The sequence below is a fragment of the Propithecus coquereli genome, unplaced genomic scaffold (genome assembly GCF_000956105.1).
Source record: "Propithecus coquereli isolate 6110/MARCELLA unplaced genomic scaffold, Pcoq_1.0 Scaffold451, whole genome shotgun sequence".
In the NCBI taxonomy this organism is placed as follows: Eukaryota; Metazoa; Chordata; class Mammalia; order Primates; family Indriidae; genus Propithecus; species Propithecus coquereli.
Genome location: NW_012150297.1, coordinates 1,684,705 through 1,703,988, shown reverse-complemented (window position 1 = coordinate 1,703,988; position 19,284 = coordinate 1,684,705). Strand labels below are relative to the sequence as shown.

The window sequence follows — 19,284 nt, the reverse complement described above, 5'->3', positions numbered from 1 at the left end:
CCGAGGAAAGAACCCTGGAGGCGGCGCCAGCTCTGTCCCTCCAGGTGGCCATGTTTCGCCCTCTGCTGGCAAACGCAGCTATGACAGGGTTTGTCCCCGGGAAATTCACCTGTCGGATAAGCCACGTTTAGGGTCTCTATCCAACTCTTCTTTATCTGTTCCAGGACACTACGAATGGTGGCTTTTCTGCGAAGAAAAATGAAACCTCATGAATCTGGGCTGTCAAGAAAACTCATTTCTTTCACTCTAGCCAAGTAGGAACTCAGAGAAAATAAAATACAGAGTTCATGAATTTTGTGTTCCAGAAAAGAGTGAACTCAGAAACTTCTAGAAACAAAAAAGGTACACGATGGTCTGTGAAGTAATGTCTCTCAATCCTTAATAGGGAGGAAGCCCCAGACCGGGATGGTCACACTGAGGGACCTCCCAGCTCCTCCCAACCCAGCTGGACGGGGCAGGACGTCATTATCCAATTTACTGTACCGCGAACACGATTCCAAAGTCACTGGCGTGTGCATCTCACTACCTGCTGTCCCCTCCTATCGACATGGATGATTAGATGCTCCTGTGACGCTCGACTGCTTTAGCTGGAGACACCTCCAAGTGGCCAGTCACTCAGGACAAAAATCTCTAGGCTCCACTCAGCAGGCGGACGGTAGCATCGCCGCGAATCCGTCAGTGGAGAGTGAGGACAGGGGTCCGTGAACTCCAGGGGGCGAATGGTTTTCACCCGTGTACTGAACACAGGAAACGGTAGACACGTTGTCACCACCAAGATATTGATAACCTGAATGGGAAAACGGCACAGCTGCGTGAGCCTGATGCAGCTACAAGGACAGGCCGCATGCAAGCAGGGCAGACTCGGGCTTTGCAGCCGCGAACAGTCTTCTCGACAGTTTGGAGACTTTTGAAGAAAAATTCACCTTCCTGAATCTTCGTTGTCAAGGAAACCCATTTCTTTCAGGAACAGAATAAGATTACAGACACAGCATGCAAGATTGTGAATGCATAACCAGGCTCGAAAGTTAACACTTATTTGGAATGAGGAAATAAGTCACAACAAATAGCATATTTTTAAATAGACTACTTTTTAGAGCCGTTTTATGTTTGCAATTAAAGTAAGCAGAAGGTGGAGAGAGTTCCATGTACGTCACCCCTACACACACACACACGCACAGCCTCCCCCACTATCAACGTCCCCCACCCGAGTGGCACATTTGTCACCATCAGTGAACCTCCATTGACACCTCGTCATCACCCAGAGCCCACAGCTGACACGAGGGCTCACGCTTGGTGTTGTGCGTTCTGTGGGTTTGGACAGATGTGGGATGACCTGCGCCCACGGTGACAGCATCACACAGAGCACCACTGCCCAAACATCCCCTGAGCTCTGCCCGTCCACCTCTCCCTCCGCCAGCCCCGGCAACCACGGATCTTTTCACTGTCTCCGTGGTTTTGCCCAAATAGTGCATTTTTAAAAGCTGAAACGCTCCACGAATATCACAAAACCAGAGAAATCATCCTTACAAGCTCCGGCTCTGTGTGTTCAAATCTGTGTCTCTCCCACTAGGTACATGCTGGTGCCCGAGACACGTTCCCGCTGAGGCCCTGCGGCCGCCTTAAACCTTCGTCTCTTGGCACTGCTGGGCCATCAGGGGTGCCCGGAAGCCATTTCTACACCAGGACAGCCAGCAGTGTCTGTCATGCCACAGAAGTGACTGAGACAGGCAGATGACAGACAGACAGACAGACAGATCCCATTAAACCTGACCAAATAATCCTTCAATTCAACACCCCTTTAGCCAGACCCTGACGATGTCCTAGGCCACTCCAGTGCCACCCAACAATGGGGCAGGTACCATGGAGGGGAAATCAGAGGGGGAAAAAACAACAGTCTTAACCGATTTGTGAATAAAATATCTTACTTTTGCAAACATCACGGAGACACGGCCGTGTGAACATGTTAGTGGGGCGCTTTATCGAGTAAGGGGCCCCAGGATTAATCCTCGTTACTTCACTGTAAACCCCCCACCCTACACAAACGCCAAGGCCAAACCACAACACAAGAGTGTTAACATTATCCACAAAACACTGGCTACCATTTAAAGCACCATCAGTATTCCAAGTGTTTTGGGGACACTTTTCCCCGAAGCACGGCCCGGCAAGAGTGATTCTGATTTGTGCCTGTGTTTTACAGAGACCAGGCTTCTTACTTGTAAGCCCAATAAATAACCAAATGCTCTTTATTTACTGTTTACAAGACCTGGTTTATCCTGAACTCTCAGACAATGTTACATCGAATCTGCCAACGTTCAAATTCAGCCCGATTCGTTCTGTCCCAACCCTACCGCGTCCTCCACCCCAGGGACATGATCACACGGCAGCGAATGCCCAGTAGACAAGAATAATAGAGGGAAGGCATCGTGGGGAAGTAATTTGATCTGCTGCAATGTGAGCTCAAGGTTCAAAGTCAGTGGAACAGAACGGGAGGAAACGCAACACAATGGGTGCGGGTTGGTTTCAGGGTCTCTCGGCAGAGAGGACGGCTACGTCGGGCCTGAGTTCCTGAGTGAGGCGGGGAGCTCTGTGTGAACTTACAGCCGCCTCATCTGCTGGGCTGGTTCTGACTTGGTTTGGAGGAGACATGACAGCCAGTTAGACGACGGCTCTCAGGGCATCAGAGCTCTTTCTCTCGGCCCAGGTTCGAGCTCGGATTTTAGGTAAACGTCGCCCTCTACTGCTGAGCGGCCACATGACAGCTCCAGGGCAGCCCGGCTTTCCCAAGGGCCGTCCACAGGGAACAGGTGGAAACGATGGTTTGATCCCTAAGATACAACACACCTGCAACCAAAACGGGAGTTTTCTGTCTCGGCAACATATTTAGAGTCAAGCTAAATGGATTGAGCTTCAGCAACATGGCATCAAGATACAAGAATACTCAGATTTGGTTGGATAATTACAAACAAAACAAAACACTTTTTGTACCTGTTTAGATCTAGTGGATCGGCTGCGGTGTATATCGCGCCATGTCAGGGCTTTGCCAGCAGAATGGACGCCTCTGTCAATCAGCGCTTGTTCTGAGAATAAGAGTTACGCTCCCCTGGCCCTCTGGGAGCTCCAATCTTACCTAATTTAAGAGAGGTTAAGATCATTGACGCCCATGCTTTATGTGAATTGGAGTATCCTCCCCAGGAAAACTAAATTTTCTTCTAAAGCTGTTTGGAAGCTACAAGACACTTGATAATCTAAGATAACCAGGGCTCCGTCATTTGAGACACACACCCGTGTCCACGTTCTCTTGGCTCCTGGGCTCGCCGGGCTGTGGGGCTGCCTCTCACACGTCCCGTGTCTCCTCTGCCCCTCGCTGCAGGCCGAGGGAGCAGGCCAGCCTCCTGTCACCTGGAGCACGTGGCTTCACTTGCTCTCCTCTCTTGCAGTGACAAAACGGATCGAACTGGATGATGTCCGCAGTATCTTCCAGCCCCCTGTGACATCTGACAATCCCACAATCTCCCCCGTGTTTCCACCGGGCTCCTTCGAGGGAGACCAGTCGCCTTACGACACAGGGGAGAAAGGGTCCCAGCAGGGGACGTCTATACCAGGTCACCTCTGCCCCTGGGGCATCTGCTGCTCTTTCTGCAATCCGTGTGTTAACAGCTGAATAAATATCTACCCCCTTCCTGATGTTCAGGCATTCCCTCCGCGCTCTGTGGGAGGAAGGCGCTTTACACACAACTCACTTGGCATTATGGATGATTGGGCAAGTTGTATCACTGGCTTAACTGGCTACATCAGGCAACAATGTCTGAACTCAACTGTGTTTATGACGTTTTCAAGGCGTAAAAGCAGCAGGGAGACCATACCCCAAGGGATTCAGGAGTATTTTTCCATCTAAACTTGCATCCCTGGGGACTGCTCTCTCGTAAGCGTCCACACGCATTCAGGCTGGCAGGTACGTCAGGCACCAGCCCGTGCCAGGTGCCGGGCTGGGAGGCTGTGCCGGCTCCCAGCCAGCTCTAACCACCCGAGTCTCCGCCTCGCCAGTTCTCTGTTCTGAAGGAGGCAGCTCTCCAACCAGGCTCTTCCAACCGAGCTCCATTCATTCCCTCCCCTAAGCTCCTTGGCAGCTGCGGGTGGGAGGGGAGAGGCTGATAAAATCGAAAAGGAATCCATGATAGTTAACCAGGTGCCCAGAGAGCTTCTTTACAACTCCCACGGGCGCGGGAGCCACCCAGAAGATAATACATGATCGTGACAGACAGAAACTGGAGCTGAACGTCTCCCCTTTGATCTTCCCTTTCCTCCACGGGGTCTTGGTGCCTGGGTTCGACGTTGACTGGAGAGTTTTGTTCTAATGTTCGACCATGCTTCTGCAGGAAAACAAAAACTCCAGCTTCCTCCGACTGCAAGGCAACCCCAGAACCAATGAGAAACTCTGCAGGGACAGAGTCCTGCTTGTCCCCCACCCCAAATGCAGCAGGTCTACGTCTGGGGACTCTCGGCACCCTGATCTACGCTGGGGTTCAGGTGGAGAACTTGGAAAGTGACAAGCCAGCTTTAACATCCTGTTAAACCCACATGTGCATGTGCACACCACACACACACACCTCTCTGACTGTAAATACAGGACTCAGCCTATAAAAGAAACAATAAGAGCTGGATTCAATGAGGTTCCCCCAGCAAACGGAGTGTTTAGGGTTTTGTTGGGATTCTATTGTGTAGGCTAGAGTTCCTTCATACAGTGAGACAGCAAGCAGCTTCCTGTTATGGAAACAGCCAAACCCTGACATTCAGAAAGTCAATCTATGCAGCAACTGGATAAACAACCAAGATAATCATCGGCCATAATCGGCACAATAGCCAAAGTGGCATTGCTCGGGGAAAGGGGCTGGCGCGGACCCAAGCAATTCAGATGAATACAAGGCATCTCCTGGCGAACAATCCCCATTCATTGTGCCCTGGGCCTGCGCGGGCTGCGCCGTGCACCGCGGCGGGAGTGTGCATGCACGGAGCCCAGCGCTATTTATAGCCTGCTGGCCGGGAGCCGTGTGCCCGGCTCTCTGTGTGGGGCACTGTCCTGGGACAGGTGTCCTGTCCTTGCAGCACTGAGATTGGAGCCAGCACTTCAGGTCCTGTCGCTCATGGGGGTGAGCTCGGCCAAGCCAGGCCTTGAATCCAGCTCTTAGTTTCTCCATCTGCAAAAGGGGCATCGTGACAATGTGTCCAACTCTCTGCTCTCTGTTTCCTCTGAGGCTGCACAAATGGCAGTGCTTTGATTACAGAAGAAGGGACAGCAGAAACAGCTTTATCTTTATAAAGTGTCTGAGCCCTGAGCTCGGCCCTTTTGCAATTGCAAGACTGAGTGCAGTGAGACATGTCTTCCGTCCTCCAAACCGCTCTGTCCGATGCTGAGAGGACCCTGGTCCCCTATCAGCCCTTACTCAGCCATATCGGCTGCTTAACCTGCCCTGGGCATCAAATTAACACAGAGAATGACTCGATCCGTCCAACTAGGTGGCGTGGCTGGTCACCCACGTGTTCTGGCCTGGAGGGCCCTAGAAGGTCTTACAACCCCTGAATCGTTCACTCAGCAGCCAACATGTCTCTGAAAGCAAGTGCCCAGTGTTTGACTTTTTGGGTTAAACTGAAAGTCAGAGTGCATCGTGAGCTGGGACACAGGGTTAGGAAAGCCCTGTCGGAGTGGACATAAACCATGAGGGAGATCCAGGGCGTCCCGGCTTCCTCCTGGGCCTCAATTGTCTTGTCTGGGAAGAGAAAGCAGGTGTGAGGCAAGGCCTGTAGGTCAGAGGGCCTGGGGGGGACATTCCAGAGTCAGGAGGGACAGAGAAGGCTAGCCTGGGCTCATGGGGGCTCTTGGAATTATTCAGTAGGACAGAGGGGAGAGCAGAAACACATCCATACTTTACGCTTACCTGCAGTGTTACCTCCTGAAATCTAAGAGCAAAGGGGTTGTAATACGTTTCCAGTTTTCAAGGGGCAGGAATTTGCTTTTCAGAGACAGCATGGATCTTAGAGATTGTTCCAGGCTAAACACCGAGGCTCAGAGGGAGGGTGTGACTTGCCCAAGGTCACAACGCAAGTGAATGGCGGGGCTGAGGTGCGAGCCCTGGCTTTCTGGGTCTGACCTTGTCCCCAGCACACCTTGCTGTTTCTACCTGCAGGGCCTGAGACGGCAGCAGGTGTTCTGTGAGCTTCTGGGCTTTTCAGCCCCAGAGAGAGGCCTGACCAGGGGCCTTGCTCCGGGAGCATCTGCATTCCGCATCCTCCCGATCATCTCTGGCTCTACCTGCCTCCCAGGAGGAGCGTCCTCGAGTGCTTACAACACAAGGCTGGAGTCCTTGGCCTCCTGCAGCGGCCTCAGTGGGCAGGAGGGGGCCAGGCTCACGGGACGCTCCCTTCAATCCCTGCCCAAGAACGACCTCACCTGGGCCAGGAGAAGCCCGGGACCTGCCACCGCACTTCACTCCTGGCAACTCTGCCTTTCCTGCCACCCAGGGAGAGCAGGGGGACAACAGTGAGGGCCACCCAAGGATGACTTTGAGCAAGAGATTCTCAGGCCAAGAAAACCAGCCCTAGAACTCAGAAACCATAACACTTCCTGTTTCTACAGTACATAACGCAATTTTGGGTTCCTACACACACGTTGCAGTCTCTAAATCTCTTCTGGATTCATGCAACCTCGACGGCGTCGCTATGTTCAGAATATCCCTTTATCCCATTTTACAGACAAGAGCACTGCTGTCCACGGGGCTCAGCAACTTACCTGAAACCGCGTGGCCAGCGAGTCCCACATGCAGGATTTCAGGCGAGCCCGGAGCTCGCTGCACTCAATCTCCCCGACCCTCAGCTCTGCCAGCCCTGCTTGACCCCCCCCAGGAAGCCAGTGGCGGAGGGAGGAGCATTCGCTTTGCTCGCGACTGGTAAGTGTCACACTCGGACTGAGCAGTGCGGGTTCACGCTGACATCTGCGGTCCTATTAATCTCGAGGTTCTTGAAAGGAAGAAAGAAATCTCTGCCATCCTGGTTCTCCAGCAAGGGAGGGCCCGCTGTGGTCCACCCTCTCCCTGACGGAGAAATCGGCTGCCGTCAATCACGTTCACAGAATCACAAAGACGCAGCGTAAACCGACGAGCCAGGGGCAAAGGAGACCCTGTCCACGCAGCTCCCCGCTGGAAACAGGGTATTTTCTGGATTCCGGCTTCTTTTTGACCATCGTCTCTGTGTCTGGGACGACAGAGCATCGAGCTTCCGCCCTGGGACTGCGTGTCATGGTCCTGTTTTATTTTTTTTACATTAAATATGTTCAGTTTTTATCGGATATCAACTATACCTCAATGAAGCTGTAACAAACCTATATAGATGGAAAGATATAACGTATTTACAGTACTTCAGTGAAACATCAGGTGATGTCAGTACTCTACAAATAAATGTATACATTCACTGTAATCCCAATAAAAATTCCAGAGAGTTTTCTGGAAAAAACAAAAACAAACAGCAGTGCCCAGGCCCTATCCCAGAAAAATTAAACCAATCAATGAGTTGTGCCTGGCTGTTTAACTGAGTGGGGGAAAGGGGGTGGGTGGGGGACGGCACGGGGCACATTTACTAGGAACAGAGAGATCGACCCAAGCTCCTCACGACCCTGTGAGGAGCTTGTCACTGCTTCAAGGGGCAATGAGGAAAGTCACACAGGATGCATAAGACGATTCATCCACTGCAGGGCCAACACCTGGGACAGGGTCCTGCCTCTCTTATTAGCTGTGTGTCGTGGGCACGTAACTTAACCTCTCTGAGCCTCCTTTTCCTTCAACTCCATCTCAGGGATGCTGAGAACAAGGGTTTGTTTCTTCGTTTACCAACTCATTTATTTATTTGTCTGCAGGGGGGAGGTCAGGGCTATGGCTGGTCCACAATCTCTTGTCCATTCAGCGAGTGTGCGCGGTAAACCGTCTACTGTGGGAAGAGCCAAGTCATCCATGGTGTCTTCCCTACCTCTAGAGAACCCCCCTTCAGATAGCCTGCGTTGGCTGCCCCACCTGGGGGACACTGAGGTGTGTGTGCAGAGCTGGCCCCGCGGTCCCTAGGAGCACATCACCTGGATGTGTCTGCTGCGGCAGCATCACCAGGGCAGGTGGAAGAACCTCCAGCCGTGAGCTCTAAATCCCACCACGTCCACGCTCGGCCTCTCCCGGCTCTACCTGCACGAGAGGCTGCTGAGCAGTCGCTGTTCGCTGCACCTGCCGGAGCCGCGCGGTCCTCCCTCGCATCGTCCCGGGTGCGAGTTCCAACCACGGACGGCCCAGGTGTCTGATCGTCGCCTAAGGCAGCACGTCTACGACTCTGCACCCCCCCCGACACGACAACGCGCAGCACTGACTTCACGGGGCAGCAGCTTCCCGGACGTCCAGCAGCAGGAAAGCTGCCTTAGCGGCCCCTCGCCCGGCCGCGAGCCGGTGTACATTCTGCGGCCTGTGTCATGTTGTGATACACGGACCGTGAACCCTGCAGGCAGGGCGGTGGACCCCAGCCCCGCGGTCCCCCTGCCATCCTCCCGTAGTCTTGCACCAGGCAGACTTTGAGCATCTGCGTGCCCCCCCACCTCCCAGCTCGTGTGGGCAAAGCCTCCCTTGCCGTTCTGGTCAGAGTCATCCTGCGTCACAGTCTGGTTTAGGATGGCGAAGGTGGCTCTGGATGGAGCAGGCTGTCCCAACCCTCTTGCTTGGGAACTAAGGGACATCTCCACTGTGGCAAGTGACAAGCTCAAGGTCAGGGGGTGAGCTGGAGGCAGCCTCCTGGCTCCTGACGCTGGCTGTCAGGACATGTGTCTCGCGTGACGTGTCTTGGCCCTCACCGCCAGACTGATGTCCTCCGCAGCTTCTAACCCCGGTCCTGCCTGCCGCTGAGGACCTCCTGGCTCCGGTGCCTCTGCCACCCACAGCTTGTGACCACCTGTGTCCGTGTTCACCGGGGTCCTCCTATGGACAGTGGGGAGGGCAGCAGACCTTCTTGGGGGGTGACCTCCTTCTCTCCCCGACCCCTTGCCCTCCCTTTGCTGTAGCACAGCTCCCACAGGGTGGGTCGTGGGATCAGAGCTCGCCCATCCCAGGGCCCTGGAGCCCAGGCCCGAGGGGGCAGGGCCGGGGTCGAGCGGGGGAGATTGGGCAGCCGCGGCCATCCCCGGCCTGAATGAATGGAAGTCCCGGCGGAAACACCTGGTGGAGACGGAAATCCAGGACAACTTTATTATCCCTGTTCACAGGTCCATTCAGACTATATTGGGGGCTTCCTATTTCCTCTGCTGGCACCTCACACTCATTCACAACAAGAAAGGCCATTGTGCTCCCGAGTTATGGGCGAGCAGCCCCACGGGGCGGGCATTTAACACATCGGCCCCGAGACTTATTTTTAAAGTTGTATTCCCTGCTGAGTTGCAGGTTCTTATTTTTTCCTCCTCCCACAAAGAAAACTTAAGGAGGGTAGTTTTGTCCCTACTGCGAGGGTGAAAAATAATGATGAGTCCCTTTCCGACACCCCTCGTGGACGATCTTGTGGGCCCCCACGGATGGGGAAGGGGGCGCCCAGCCCCAGTCCCGGCCCCGGGCCCGGCTGTGCCCGCACATTCGCTGGCTGGCGGTAGGTGAGGGATTTAGCCGGACGGTTTGGCTCCCAAGCGTCAGATGAGGGAGTGGCCAGGCCTCTAGCGTCTGCAGTTACCAAAGCTGTGAATACACATGGCGCACTGAAGAGGCAGATCTTCCTCCGGGCTGTGGCCCGTGGAGAGGAGCCTCCATCTGGGGGGTCAGTGGATGGAAAATTATCAAGAGGAGCTGTCAAGGGTAGGGAGGTTCTGTCCTAACTGACCTAACAGGATTCTTGCTGAAGATGGCCAGGGTGACCAGACACCCCCCGGGGGCTGGTGTTAACATCCCTGTTTCACACCTCAGGACTGTGGAGGGCAGAGAGGCCAACTTTGCTCTAAGTCACACGACTGCGAAGTGGCTGGTCTGGTATCCCAAGTCCTGGTCTGCCAGCCAAGCCGCAGAACAGGGACAACCCTGCCCACCCTGCCTCAGTGCCATTGTGACACTACGTGGGGCGTGTCTGCGTTGTGCGCAGGGCTTCCTGGGATGAACCTCGTCACTTCTGGTCAGAAGACGCTCACTTTCTCAACTCCCAATTGTCCCTGTCACTATACACCAGGGGGCTTCCTGGAGAAAAGCAAACAGACCCACAGTGAGCCAGTAGGAGACATTTCCAGAAGGACTGGGCTGTCGGGGAGAAGCGGATGCACACACATGTGCACACACAAATGCATACCTGCAGGCATACATACACGTGTGCACATGCACATGCACATACATGCGTGCACACACACGCACACCTGCATGCATACACCCGTGTGCACCCATGCACACACATGCATGCACATGTACATACATGTGTTTGCACACATAGGCATATGCACACATACATGTATACATGCATACACGCACCTGTGTGTGTACACACATGCATGCACACACACACATATGTGCACGTGTGCGTATATGTACGCACACACGTGTGTGCACGCACACACACATGCCTCCACATATATGAATACACATACACACACAGGCACACGGCAAGGGAGTTTGGGGTGAGTGCTGGCTCCGCCCCGGGAGCCCTGCCTTGCTAAGAAGGCTCTTGCCAACACTTTCTGTGGCCTCTGTGGTTGGGATTAGCAGCCTTTCTGGGCTGTCACTGAGCCCTAAGCATCCCACGCCCATCCTCCCCTCCCCGCCCTGCTAGGCCCCTCCTCCCCACGCACCATCCCTCTCCCAGGAGGGGACGCTCCCTCCACTCAGCTGGTTTTTGTCAGTGTCACAAATCTCACTGCCCTTGGACCCAGACATGACTGAGACCTCGATCAAAAGCCATGGTTGGCCGTGAACTTCAGGCCCCCCAAAGCGCCAATGGGTTGTACACTGAAAAGACTGCCAAGGTGAGGTTCTGCTCCCCCAGGGAAAGTTCTGGGCCTCTCCAGACCCCGCCCCCCTCTTCAGTTTCAGATCCCACTGCCCATCCCTTCTCGGTGTCACTCTGTTTCTTTGGCCACTTGACTACTGGTGGAATCAGAGGCCCCTGCAGATGGTCTCGGAGAAGGAGGGCCCACAGGCCCTGGGAGGGAGCTGAGTTGTGTGCCCCGAAATTCACATGTTGGCGCCCCAGACCCCAGTACAGCCTCCGGCTCCCACACGCCGCGGCTCTGCTTCCAGCGCCGGAGCTCACTGCTTTCCTGGGGCTGCTCACCGGCCTCCGAGTCAGGCAGCGACTTTACTGCCGTGAACTAGTTCTGCCCTGAGCTTCTCGCCATGAACCCACCCAGCGACGGCTCCGACAGCTCAGGAACCGCATCACGGTGCCCTGGTCTTCCCTGGGTCCCCTGAGTCCACTCAACTGCTCTGCTTTCGACGCAACCTCTGGACTGCTCCTCGCCGGCAGCTCCCCTCTGCCCTCCCGCTGGTTAGCCAATGTCCCCTTGAAGATTTGGCCCTGTCTCAGGACAGCCCTGTCCTCAACACTCCCTTTTCTTGCCCCTGCAACCCCTCCCGCGTGCCAGCAATCTCGCCTTCCCGCGCCCGAATCTCCTGAATCGATGATCCCAAACCGCTTCTTGCCCACGCCCCTCCCGGAGCCCTGTGGCTCCATCCTCAGCAAACACCGGGGTGGGGAGTCTCGGGCCTGCTTTGCCACTGGCAGTGCCTGTTCTTGGAGGGGACCCCCTTCTGCTGCTCTTGGAAGGGTTAATGGAGTCCGGAGCCCACAAGGCCAGTAGGAAGCCGGCTCCAGGGAAAGGGGAAGGAGCTCCTGCCTTTCTATCCGGCTACAATGCTGAAAGGGAGCCAGTTGGGGGGGCTGGAAACTAGAAAACAGCCCCCCCAAATGGAACCATGAATGGGCCGCTCCACACAATACGTGGGGCATGGAGGGGGCGTCAGCCTGTTGACAAGCAGCGAGGTCAGGGCCCCGCCAGCGCAGTAAACAAGGGATCACAATGCCCTCCTTTCCTCCCGAGAGGCAGCTCCTCTCCAGGCCCTGTCCCCTGGGCCCGGCCTCCGTCCCTCATCCTTGCCGTGGTCTGTCACTGAAAGCCGCTGCGCTTCCTCAGGGAAAAGCCGGCCTTTTGTGAGCGCTCACTTCCTCCTCCTGTGGGAACCACTCGGCCTGTGCACACGTGCCCGTGCCCGGGACGTCTTTCTCAGGGGCCCAAGGTGGGAACAGGGGGGGTGCTGGCTGCAGGGCAGGGGGCTGCAGCCTGTGGGCTGGGATTGTCATCACCAGGCCCAGGGAGAACAATGGGGCACCCAGCCCCCCAGCTTAGCTTCCCTCTTCCCACAAGCTTGCTCTTTTGTGTATGCTTTGGGGGGGGTCAGGGGAATTCTTTTGTTTGCTTTTGTTTCCCTTTTTTTGTTTTGTTTTTGTTTGGCCTTTGGCTACCCCTGGGCTGGGGCTCAGGGGAGTCTGGAGGGGGTGGCCCGGGCAGGGGGCGGTGATAGGATTTTGGGGAAATCCCAGGACTCCTCTGGGAGCAAGTGTTTTGGGGGCTTTGTGAGGTGAGGAGAGCAGATGCTGGGATGGCCCCAGACGTTTCCCTGCTGGGTGGACCCAGCGAGCGCTCTCATCTGGGACGGCCCAGGGCCCTGTGCAGAGACGGGTGCCTTTCTTCGTCTGCTCCCGAAAAGGAGGGGCGGGGGCTTCTGGCCGGTCTCCAAGAGTCCTTGGGGCCAGTGCAGGAAGAAGAGACACTGTTCCGTTGTTCTTGGCTGTTCCTTCAGCCCTCGAATTGGTACTTGGTCAGTGTCGCCAGGGTTAGGAAGCGAAGCCCCTCAACGGGGTCTGCCTACCTGGAACAAGATGGTCCAGGCAAACGCACGGTCACGGGGAAGCTTGTTCTCCATCTGCCGGGTCCGTGGCCTCAGTTCATGCCTCCACCCGCGTGGCATCTCAGCCGTGAGGCTGCCCGTGGCTTCTATTACTCTGCTGTCCCCGCCACAGGTCGAGCTCCCCCCGGACAGCAACCGGTGCTGCCGTCTTTGTGTTTCCACCACCCCCACTGTGACCTAGTAACTGAATGAGTGAGTGCAATTTAAAGCCAACAGTGTTTCTGCCTCACGAGGTCATTGCCTTGGAAGGAGAGCAGGCAGACGAGGGGCTCGGAGCTCGTACGGAGGCCCGTGTGCGATTGCTTCCTGCGCCTTTGACCTTCCCTGTGAAGCGCGACCTCTGGTGCTTGTTGAGCACAGACGGCTGTGAAAGGACATCCTTCCAGCGCCCTCCCAGAGGAAGGGGGATTGGACGGCGCTCAAGCCCACCACTCGCAGGACCTTGTGAGCATGCTCTGGGTGACGAGGCAGCAGCAGGGATTTCAAAGCGGCCCTGGGGGACGGCTGGGCCCCCTTCGGCTGGCTGCTGGGGCAGAAAAAGTCTAATGGGAGTAATTGATTTATTGAGCATCACCCGAATGTGAAAGAAGACAGGACAACGGAGCAGACACTCCTCCCTCAAGCTCTTTCCCCACCCCACACAAACGTGTTCGTGCACACACATGCATACACACATGCACACACATGCACACGCACACACACCCACTCACCATGTCCTCAGGAAGTAGGTCATGTGGTCAGCACAGCTATCAGATGGAAAACTGCTTCAGGAGAAGTTAACACAGTAAAAAACCCAGGTGACGTACCCCAGGCTAACAGGAATTTGGAGACAACACAGGTGTCATCAAATATTCTCAGTGGGGCAGACAGGGAGGAGGGGGCAAGGCCAGGTGGGGAAACTGCAGGCAATCCTGGCTCAGAGGGAGGCAGAGCTCGGGTCCCTGCACGATGAATGAGGGAGGGCCCCCCAGGATGCTGGGACACAGGCTGGACGCAGGCTCAGCTCTGACTCCCCCAACACTCAAATGCCATCACCCACCCTCCGAAATCCCACCAGCATTGCCCCTTCTCCATCCCCGCGGGCTGGCCCCGGCAGCCTCCCTTCTCCCTCCCAGAGACCGAGCCTCACCTGGGCCCTGGCTCTGCTGTGGCCCATCCCCTCCCTCCCCACCTGCCACTCTCTCACCACAGTTCCCAGGATGGTCAGGTCACTGCTGCTCAAGCCCCTTCAATGGCGCCCGTGGCTGCTGCAGGGGCCTTGCAGGGCCCTAAAGGACAGGCCCAGCTCCACCCTAGCACTTACTATGGTGACACGACCATCTGTTTACTTCCCCATCTGCCCCTAGAGGCCAGGGGCCAGCAAAAGTTTTCTGGAAAGGGCCAGGTAGGAAAGACCTCAGGCCTCGTGGGGTGTCTTCACAGCAGTGATTTAGCTCTGCCTTTATAGCACAAAAAGCATCCAGAGACAACATGCCAGTGACAGGCATGGCCATGTTGCTGCACAGCTTGGTGTACAGCGGCAGGCCTGTCACCCCCCTGGGTACCCCAGGTCTGCAGCCTGTCCCCCCCAACGCCTCCTTGCAGGAACAAAGACCTGCTGCCTGGAGTCACTCTGCCACCTGGAGGCCACCTCAGGAATTGCAGCCCACAGGGCCAGTCCCACCTGAGCACCTGCGGGCTGGGTCTCACCTCCGCCCCTCTGAAGCCCTCCTGGCTGCTCAAGGAGCTCCGAGACGCTCTGTTTCGTAAGGGCCATCTGGGACGCCCTCTTCCCACGAGTGGCCAGGTCCTGCCCCTTCGCTGCCTCTGGGTCTCAGCCTACCCTAAAGGAGTCCGTCCTGCTCCCCGAACAGCCTTCCTCCTTTCTCCACCCGCTGTCTCCGCCTGTCACAGCAGCAGCTCTGTGCATTGACTGTGCTGTCCCCCACTGGATAGCGGCTTCCTGAGGGCTCTCCGCCTTGTTCCCTGCACTTACCCACGGCTGGAACAGCACCAGCCCACGGAAGACTCAGCAAATGTCCGATGAATGAATGAGCAACACCAAGTACACACCAATCCGCGAGGGAGAGGAGAGGAGGGGAGGGGAGGGGAGAAGGTGGCTTCAGACGCTGCCTCCTGCGTGTGCCCCGAGTGTGGGAGTGTGGACAGTGCCTGCCCCGTGGAGTCCATGGGGGGAGTAGCCCCAGGAGGCCCAGGGCTCGGGTCAAGCAGCTGTGGTGTCCGGGAGAGGGAGACCAGCGGGCCGAGGGCTCTGTAAGTCTCGCACAGTCCGGGGCTCGGAAAGAGCAGTGCGGGCCCCAGCTGTGGGGTCCACACTGGCAAGAGCAGAACAGGGGTGGGTCCGAAGCACCTCTACAGATCAAGGTGGGCTTTCAGTTCGCAGGAAGCTCAAAGGGGCCAGCATCCGGGGAGAGAAGGACAAGGCCTTCAGGGGGTCGGTCTAGGAGAGGCGTGATGAGACTGCCCAGAGCCCAGAGGCCTGGGACTTAGAGGCTCCCAAGGGTGACTCAGGACAGGGGAGCCCCGCCTTGCCCGGTTCCCCTGGGCGAGAGTGACACTGAGGCCTGGCTCTGCTCTTAGACTCCAGGAGGGGGCTGCCCTTCCTCTTCCAATCTGTGCCCGCAGCTGTCCCCGCAGCATCTGAGCCCCGGGTGATCTGGGGACACCACTCTGGCAGGAAGCGCTGCAGGGAGGGGCCGCCCGTTCACGCACAAGCAAAGACCTATAAGCCTGGAACTAAAGATAGAAGATGCCCCTTACCGGGCCGGTTCTGATGTAAAAGTGCGGAACTCGGAATTGAACAGGCACTTCTCGTGGCAGGTCCACGGTGCCCCATGGGGCTATTCCGGGCCAGGGCACTAGGAGGCTTTGTGAGTTTGTATTGCTCAAGACAATGAATAATACATGAGTGTGCAGTCTCAGTCGGAATGACGACTCACAATCACACCGAAGCCTTCACTCCAATCCGATCCATATTCTAATGTGACCCTCCTACACTTGGAAGCTGGGGCTTGGTGGCCAGGTAGCCCCTATCTCTTGGTGGTTAAAGTTTGGGCCTTCTAGGGAAACGCTTCTCCAAGTGTGGAACGTGGGCCACTGCCGGTCTGCAAACTGCTCGTTACTGGCCCGTGAAGAGATAAGTACAGAAACGGAGGAAAAAAAACGCTTAGAAACCTTTATAGCCACTTAACAAAGTGATTTTATGTGAGTTGACTCTAATAACAAAAGTTTGGGATTGCATTTTAGACGTTCATTTTTTATTCCATTTTTCAAGTAATTCAATTTTATGTTTCAGGAAAGTATTGGTTTGCTCTAAGTTAGCCCAGGCACTGTGCCAGGCTCAACCGTGGGACCCTTCGGCTCATCGCCACAGGTCACTCCGGGAGCCACAGCGCCGCCCTGGAGTTTGCAGATCCAGTGACCGAATCCGGAGACCCAAGTTCAAGGCCTGACCTTGCCGCCACGTAGCTGGGTGGCCTTGAGTCACTGCCCTCTTCAGGTTTCTGGTTTCTCATTTGTGAAATGAAAGGGTTGGACCAGATCTTTCCTGGGGGCCCTTCGAGTTCTCCCGTTCTTTGACTCCGGCCTGGATCTGGTAACCACTGAGATGCCCTTTTTAAAACTACAGAATCGAGGCCAGAGTTCTAGACACGTTCCCACAGAGCATTGGGGACAATGTCTTCATCCGGAGCAAAAAAGAGTCGCTGACGTCCAACATTCACATTTTGTTACAACTCTATTAAGGTTTAATTTAATACAACAAACTGAGCATATCTGAAGCGTGTAACGTGGTAAGTTTTGACACACGCATTCACCCATGAAGCCATGGTCTCGACCGAAACACTGAACCTTTCTATTGCCCCCCCCCGAGGTCCCTCACACCCCTTCGAGACTGTTCCTCTTCCACCGTCCCTACCTACTATCCAGGTCTCTCCTCTCGTTTATCCTTGAGCCGCATTCGTGATGCTCGTCTCGCGCTCAGAAAGGCTCGCTTCTCCTTTCGGCTGCCCTCCCCCGCGGCTCAGCCCCCAGGCACCTGCTGTGCTCCGCCAGCCCGCGGCGTGGCCCCTCCGCACCAGGCAGGACGCCCGGGCGCTCCACACCCTCCAGCTTGCAACCGGACGGGTGGACTGTGGCGTGTGCCCGTTTGCAAAAGCCCTTGAGAACGGACTCCTGCCTTCTGCTCATTTAGAATGTGACCCGCCGTGTGCCTCTTTCCCCTAGACTTGGGTTCCCTGGGCCCCAGCAATTCCCGAAATGCAAAGCTTTCAATGGAAGCTCAGGCTCTTCCGCATGCCCTACAGCACGGCTGACTCTCCTCCAGAAAGAGATCGTGAGAAAATAAAAAGCGTCCTCGTTCTCCTTTTCCCCACTCTAACCCTGCTCCTCCAGTGGTCCTGAAGCAGCATCTCTAGAAGTCATGTTTGCAGAAGCCGCCTGCAGCGGCTGCATGAGCCAGGCAGGCCCAGCGGGGGTCAGCCAGAGTGCCACCATCTAAGGACATCTCCAGCGTCCATGCCCTTTTCTGTCTGGGGGCCCCACCCTTTCCCCCACCGTCAGTGCACACGGCTGGGTGGCTGGCCCTTTGCCGGGTGGGTGTGGGACTGGCCTGGCTGGGAGAGCATCGCTTTTGGCTGCAGTGACTGGAGCAGCCATGGGCCGTGGGCTTCACGGTCGTGAGACAAGACCGCAGACTCTCGCGGGAGTTACCAGCAGTAAGCTCTGTTCTTCCACTGCAACTGCTGAGCTGCTGGGACCCATGTGGGAGGTGATGGTGCTCATCACGGCCACCGCTTAGAAGCCCTTCTCAGGGGTGATGGCCACAGACAACAGTCCCTGTCGCCATCTTTTCAGCCCCTAGATCCAGCCATGCCTGAAGTCATCAGACCACCCCTGGATTTTTCAGGTTTTTTTTTTTTCTGTTATGTATATCTATAAACATCTCTTTTTGGTTTAAGCCGGGTTGAGTTAGGTAACTGTCACCTGGAATGAAAAGAGTCCTGACTAATCCATGAACGCAAAGCCCAGTCCCCAAACCAGGGCCCCAGGCTGGCTTTCTGGTCCTTCTGTTCCGAGCCTCCATTCCCAGCCCAGCTCTGCTCCGCAACCAGCGGCTCTGTGGGAGGCGCATTCTCATACCTCCTCCTAGGGCGAAAAAACAGCATCTGTTTTATTTTTGGTAGAAAACAGCTCTGAACAACATGTAGGACGGGAGGCAGAGCCAGAGCCAGAACCGGGGGCTGCCTGGCTCTGGGGGTCCCGAGGCTCTGGGGCTGGTTGCTTTCTGCTTCGGGCTCCTCATGTCCTGGGGCTCCAAGGGCCTTCCCTCAATCTGGGCCACCTCGTTGATCCAGAGGGTGTAGGTGGCCACAGCGGTGTATATCCCCGAGGTCCCCTTCTGGCCACAGCCCCTGCCCCAGCTGATAATGCCGACCTGGTACCACTTCCCACCAGGCTCCGGGGTGCAGACCAGAGGCCCCCCACTGTCACCCTGTGGGCAGAGAGCACAGTCAGTAGCGGGCCCACGCTAGACGCCCACGAGGGGCAGGGCACAGCGAGCTCACGGAGGGGGATCGCTCGGCCCGTCCTGCTCCGGGCGGCCAGAGGACATCTCGCCAAAGCCCGCCACTGCCCACCCCGTCCCGAGGGGCTGCTGTTGGGCTGGCTCTGGGCATCACGGGGTGTTGAGCAGAACAGGGGTGTACAGGACGGGACCTAATCTGGAGGAGGCAGAGGGAGGATGGGTGAGAAACTATCACTCCATCTGCTGCACAGGGAGACAGGAGCCCAGGGCAGAGTGACCGTCACACAGGCTGAGGGAAGAGTGCAGACGAGTGCCGTGGGTCTTGTCAAATCAGAAGCTCTGGAAAGGGCTGGAAAGGGCGGGAGAGAAAACGGGACGCCAGAAGTGCTGTTAGGGTTGTGAATCTGGTCTCCTCTGATGTTCTTCCCGAGGCGTGGGGGGAATGACGTTCCTTTTTAGTTCTTTGCTGTGGGTGTTTGCTAAGGGCAAGCGAGCTGAGCTTTTCGGGATGTGTAACCCTTCAGGATGGAATCGCGTGGGTCTGACTCACGCAGTGATCCCATGACACGGAGCACGTGTACCCAGTCCCTGCCGTGCACCACAGACACGTGTGGCTTCCTTCCACCCATCTGTAAGGCAGATGCACCTCCAGGGAGATAAAAAGCTCGCTGAAGGTTTTAAGTCGCCCGGCCAGGGCTGGAACCCAGCATTTTCTTTTCTTTCTTTCTTTCTTTTTTTTTATTTCAGCATGTTATGGGGGTACAGATGATTAGGTTACATATGATGCCCTTGCCCTCCCTCCCCCCCAAGTCC

General features: G+C 56.1%; 1 protein-coding gene across 1 annotated transcript in view; it reads right to left on the bottom strand.

Moving 5' to 3' along the window:
• Window positions 1-18,117: 18,117 nt before the first annotated feature.
• The window catches only part of PRSS55 (protease, serine, 55), a 13,796-nt gene continuing 12,629 nt past the window's right edge, over window positions 18,118-19,284 (bottom strand). Inside the window, exon 5 of the mRNA XM_012654928.1 lies at window positions 18,118-18,438. Within this exon, the coding sequence (XP_012510382.1) occupies window positions 18,118-18,438 (321 nt within the window). The remainder of the gene's footprint in view (window positions 18,439-19,284) is intronic.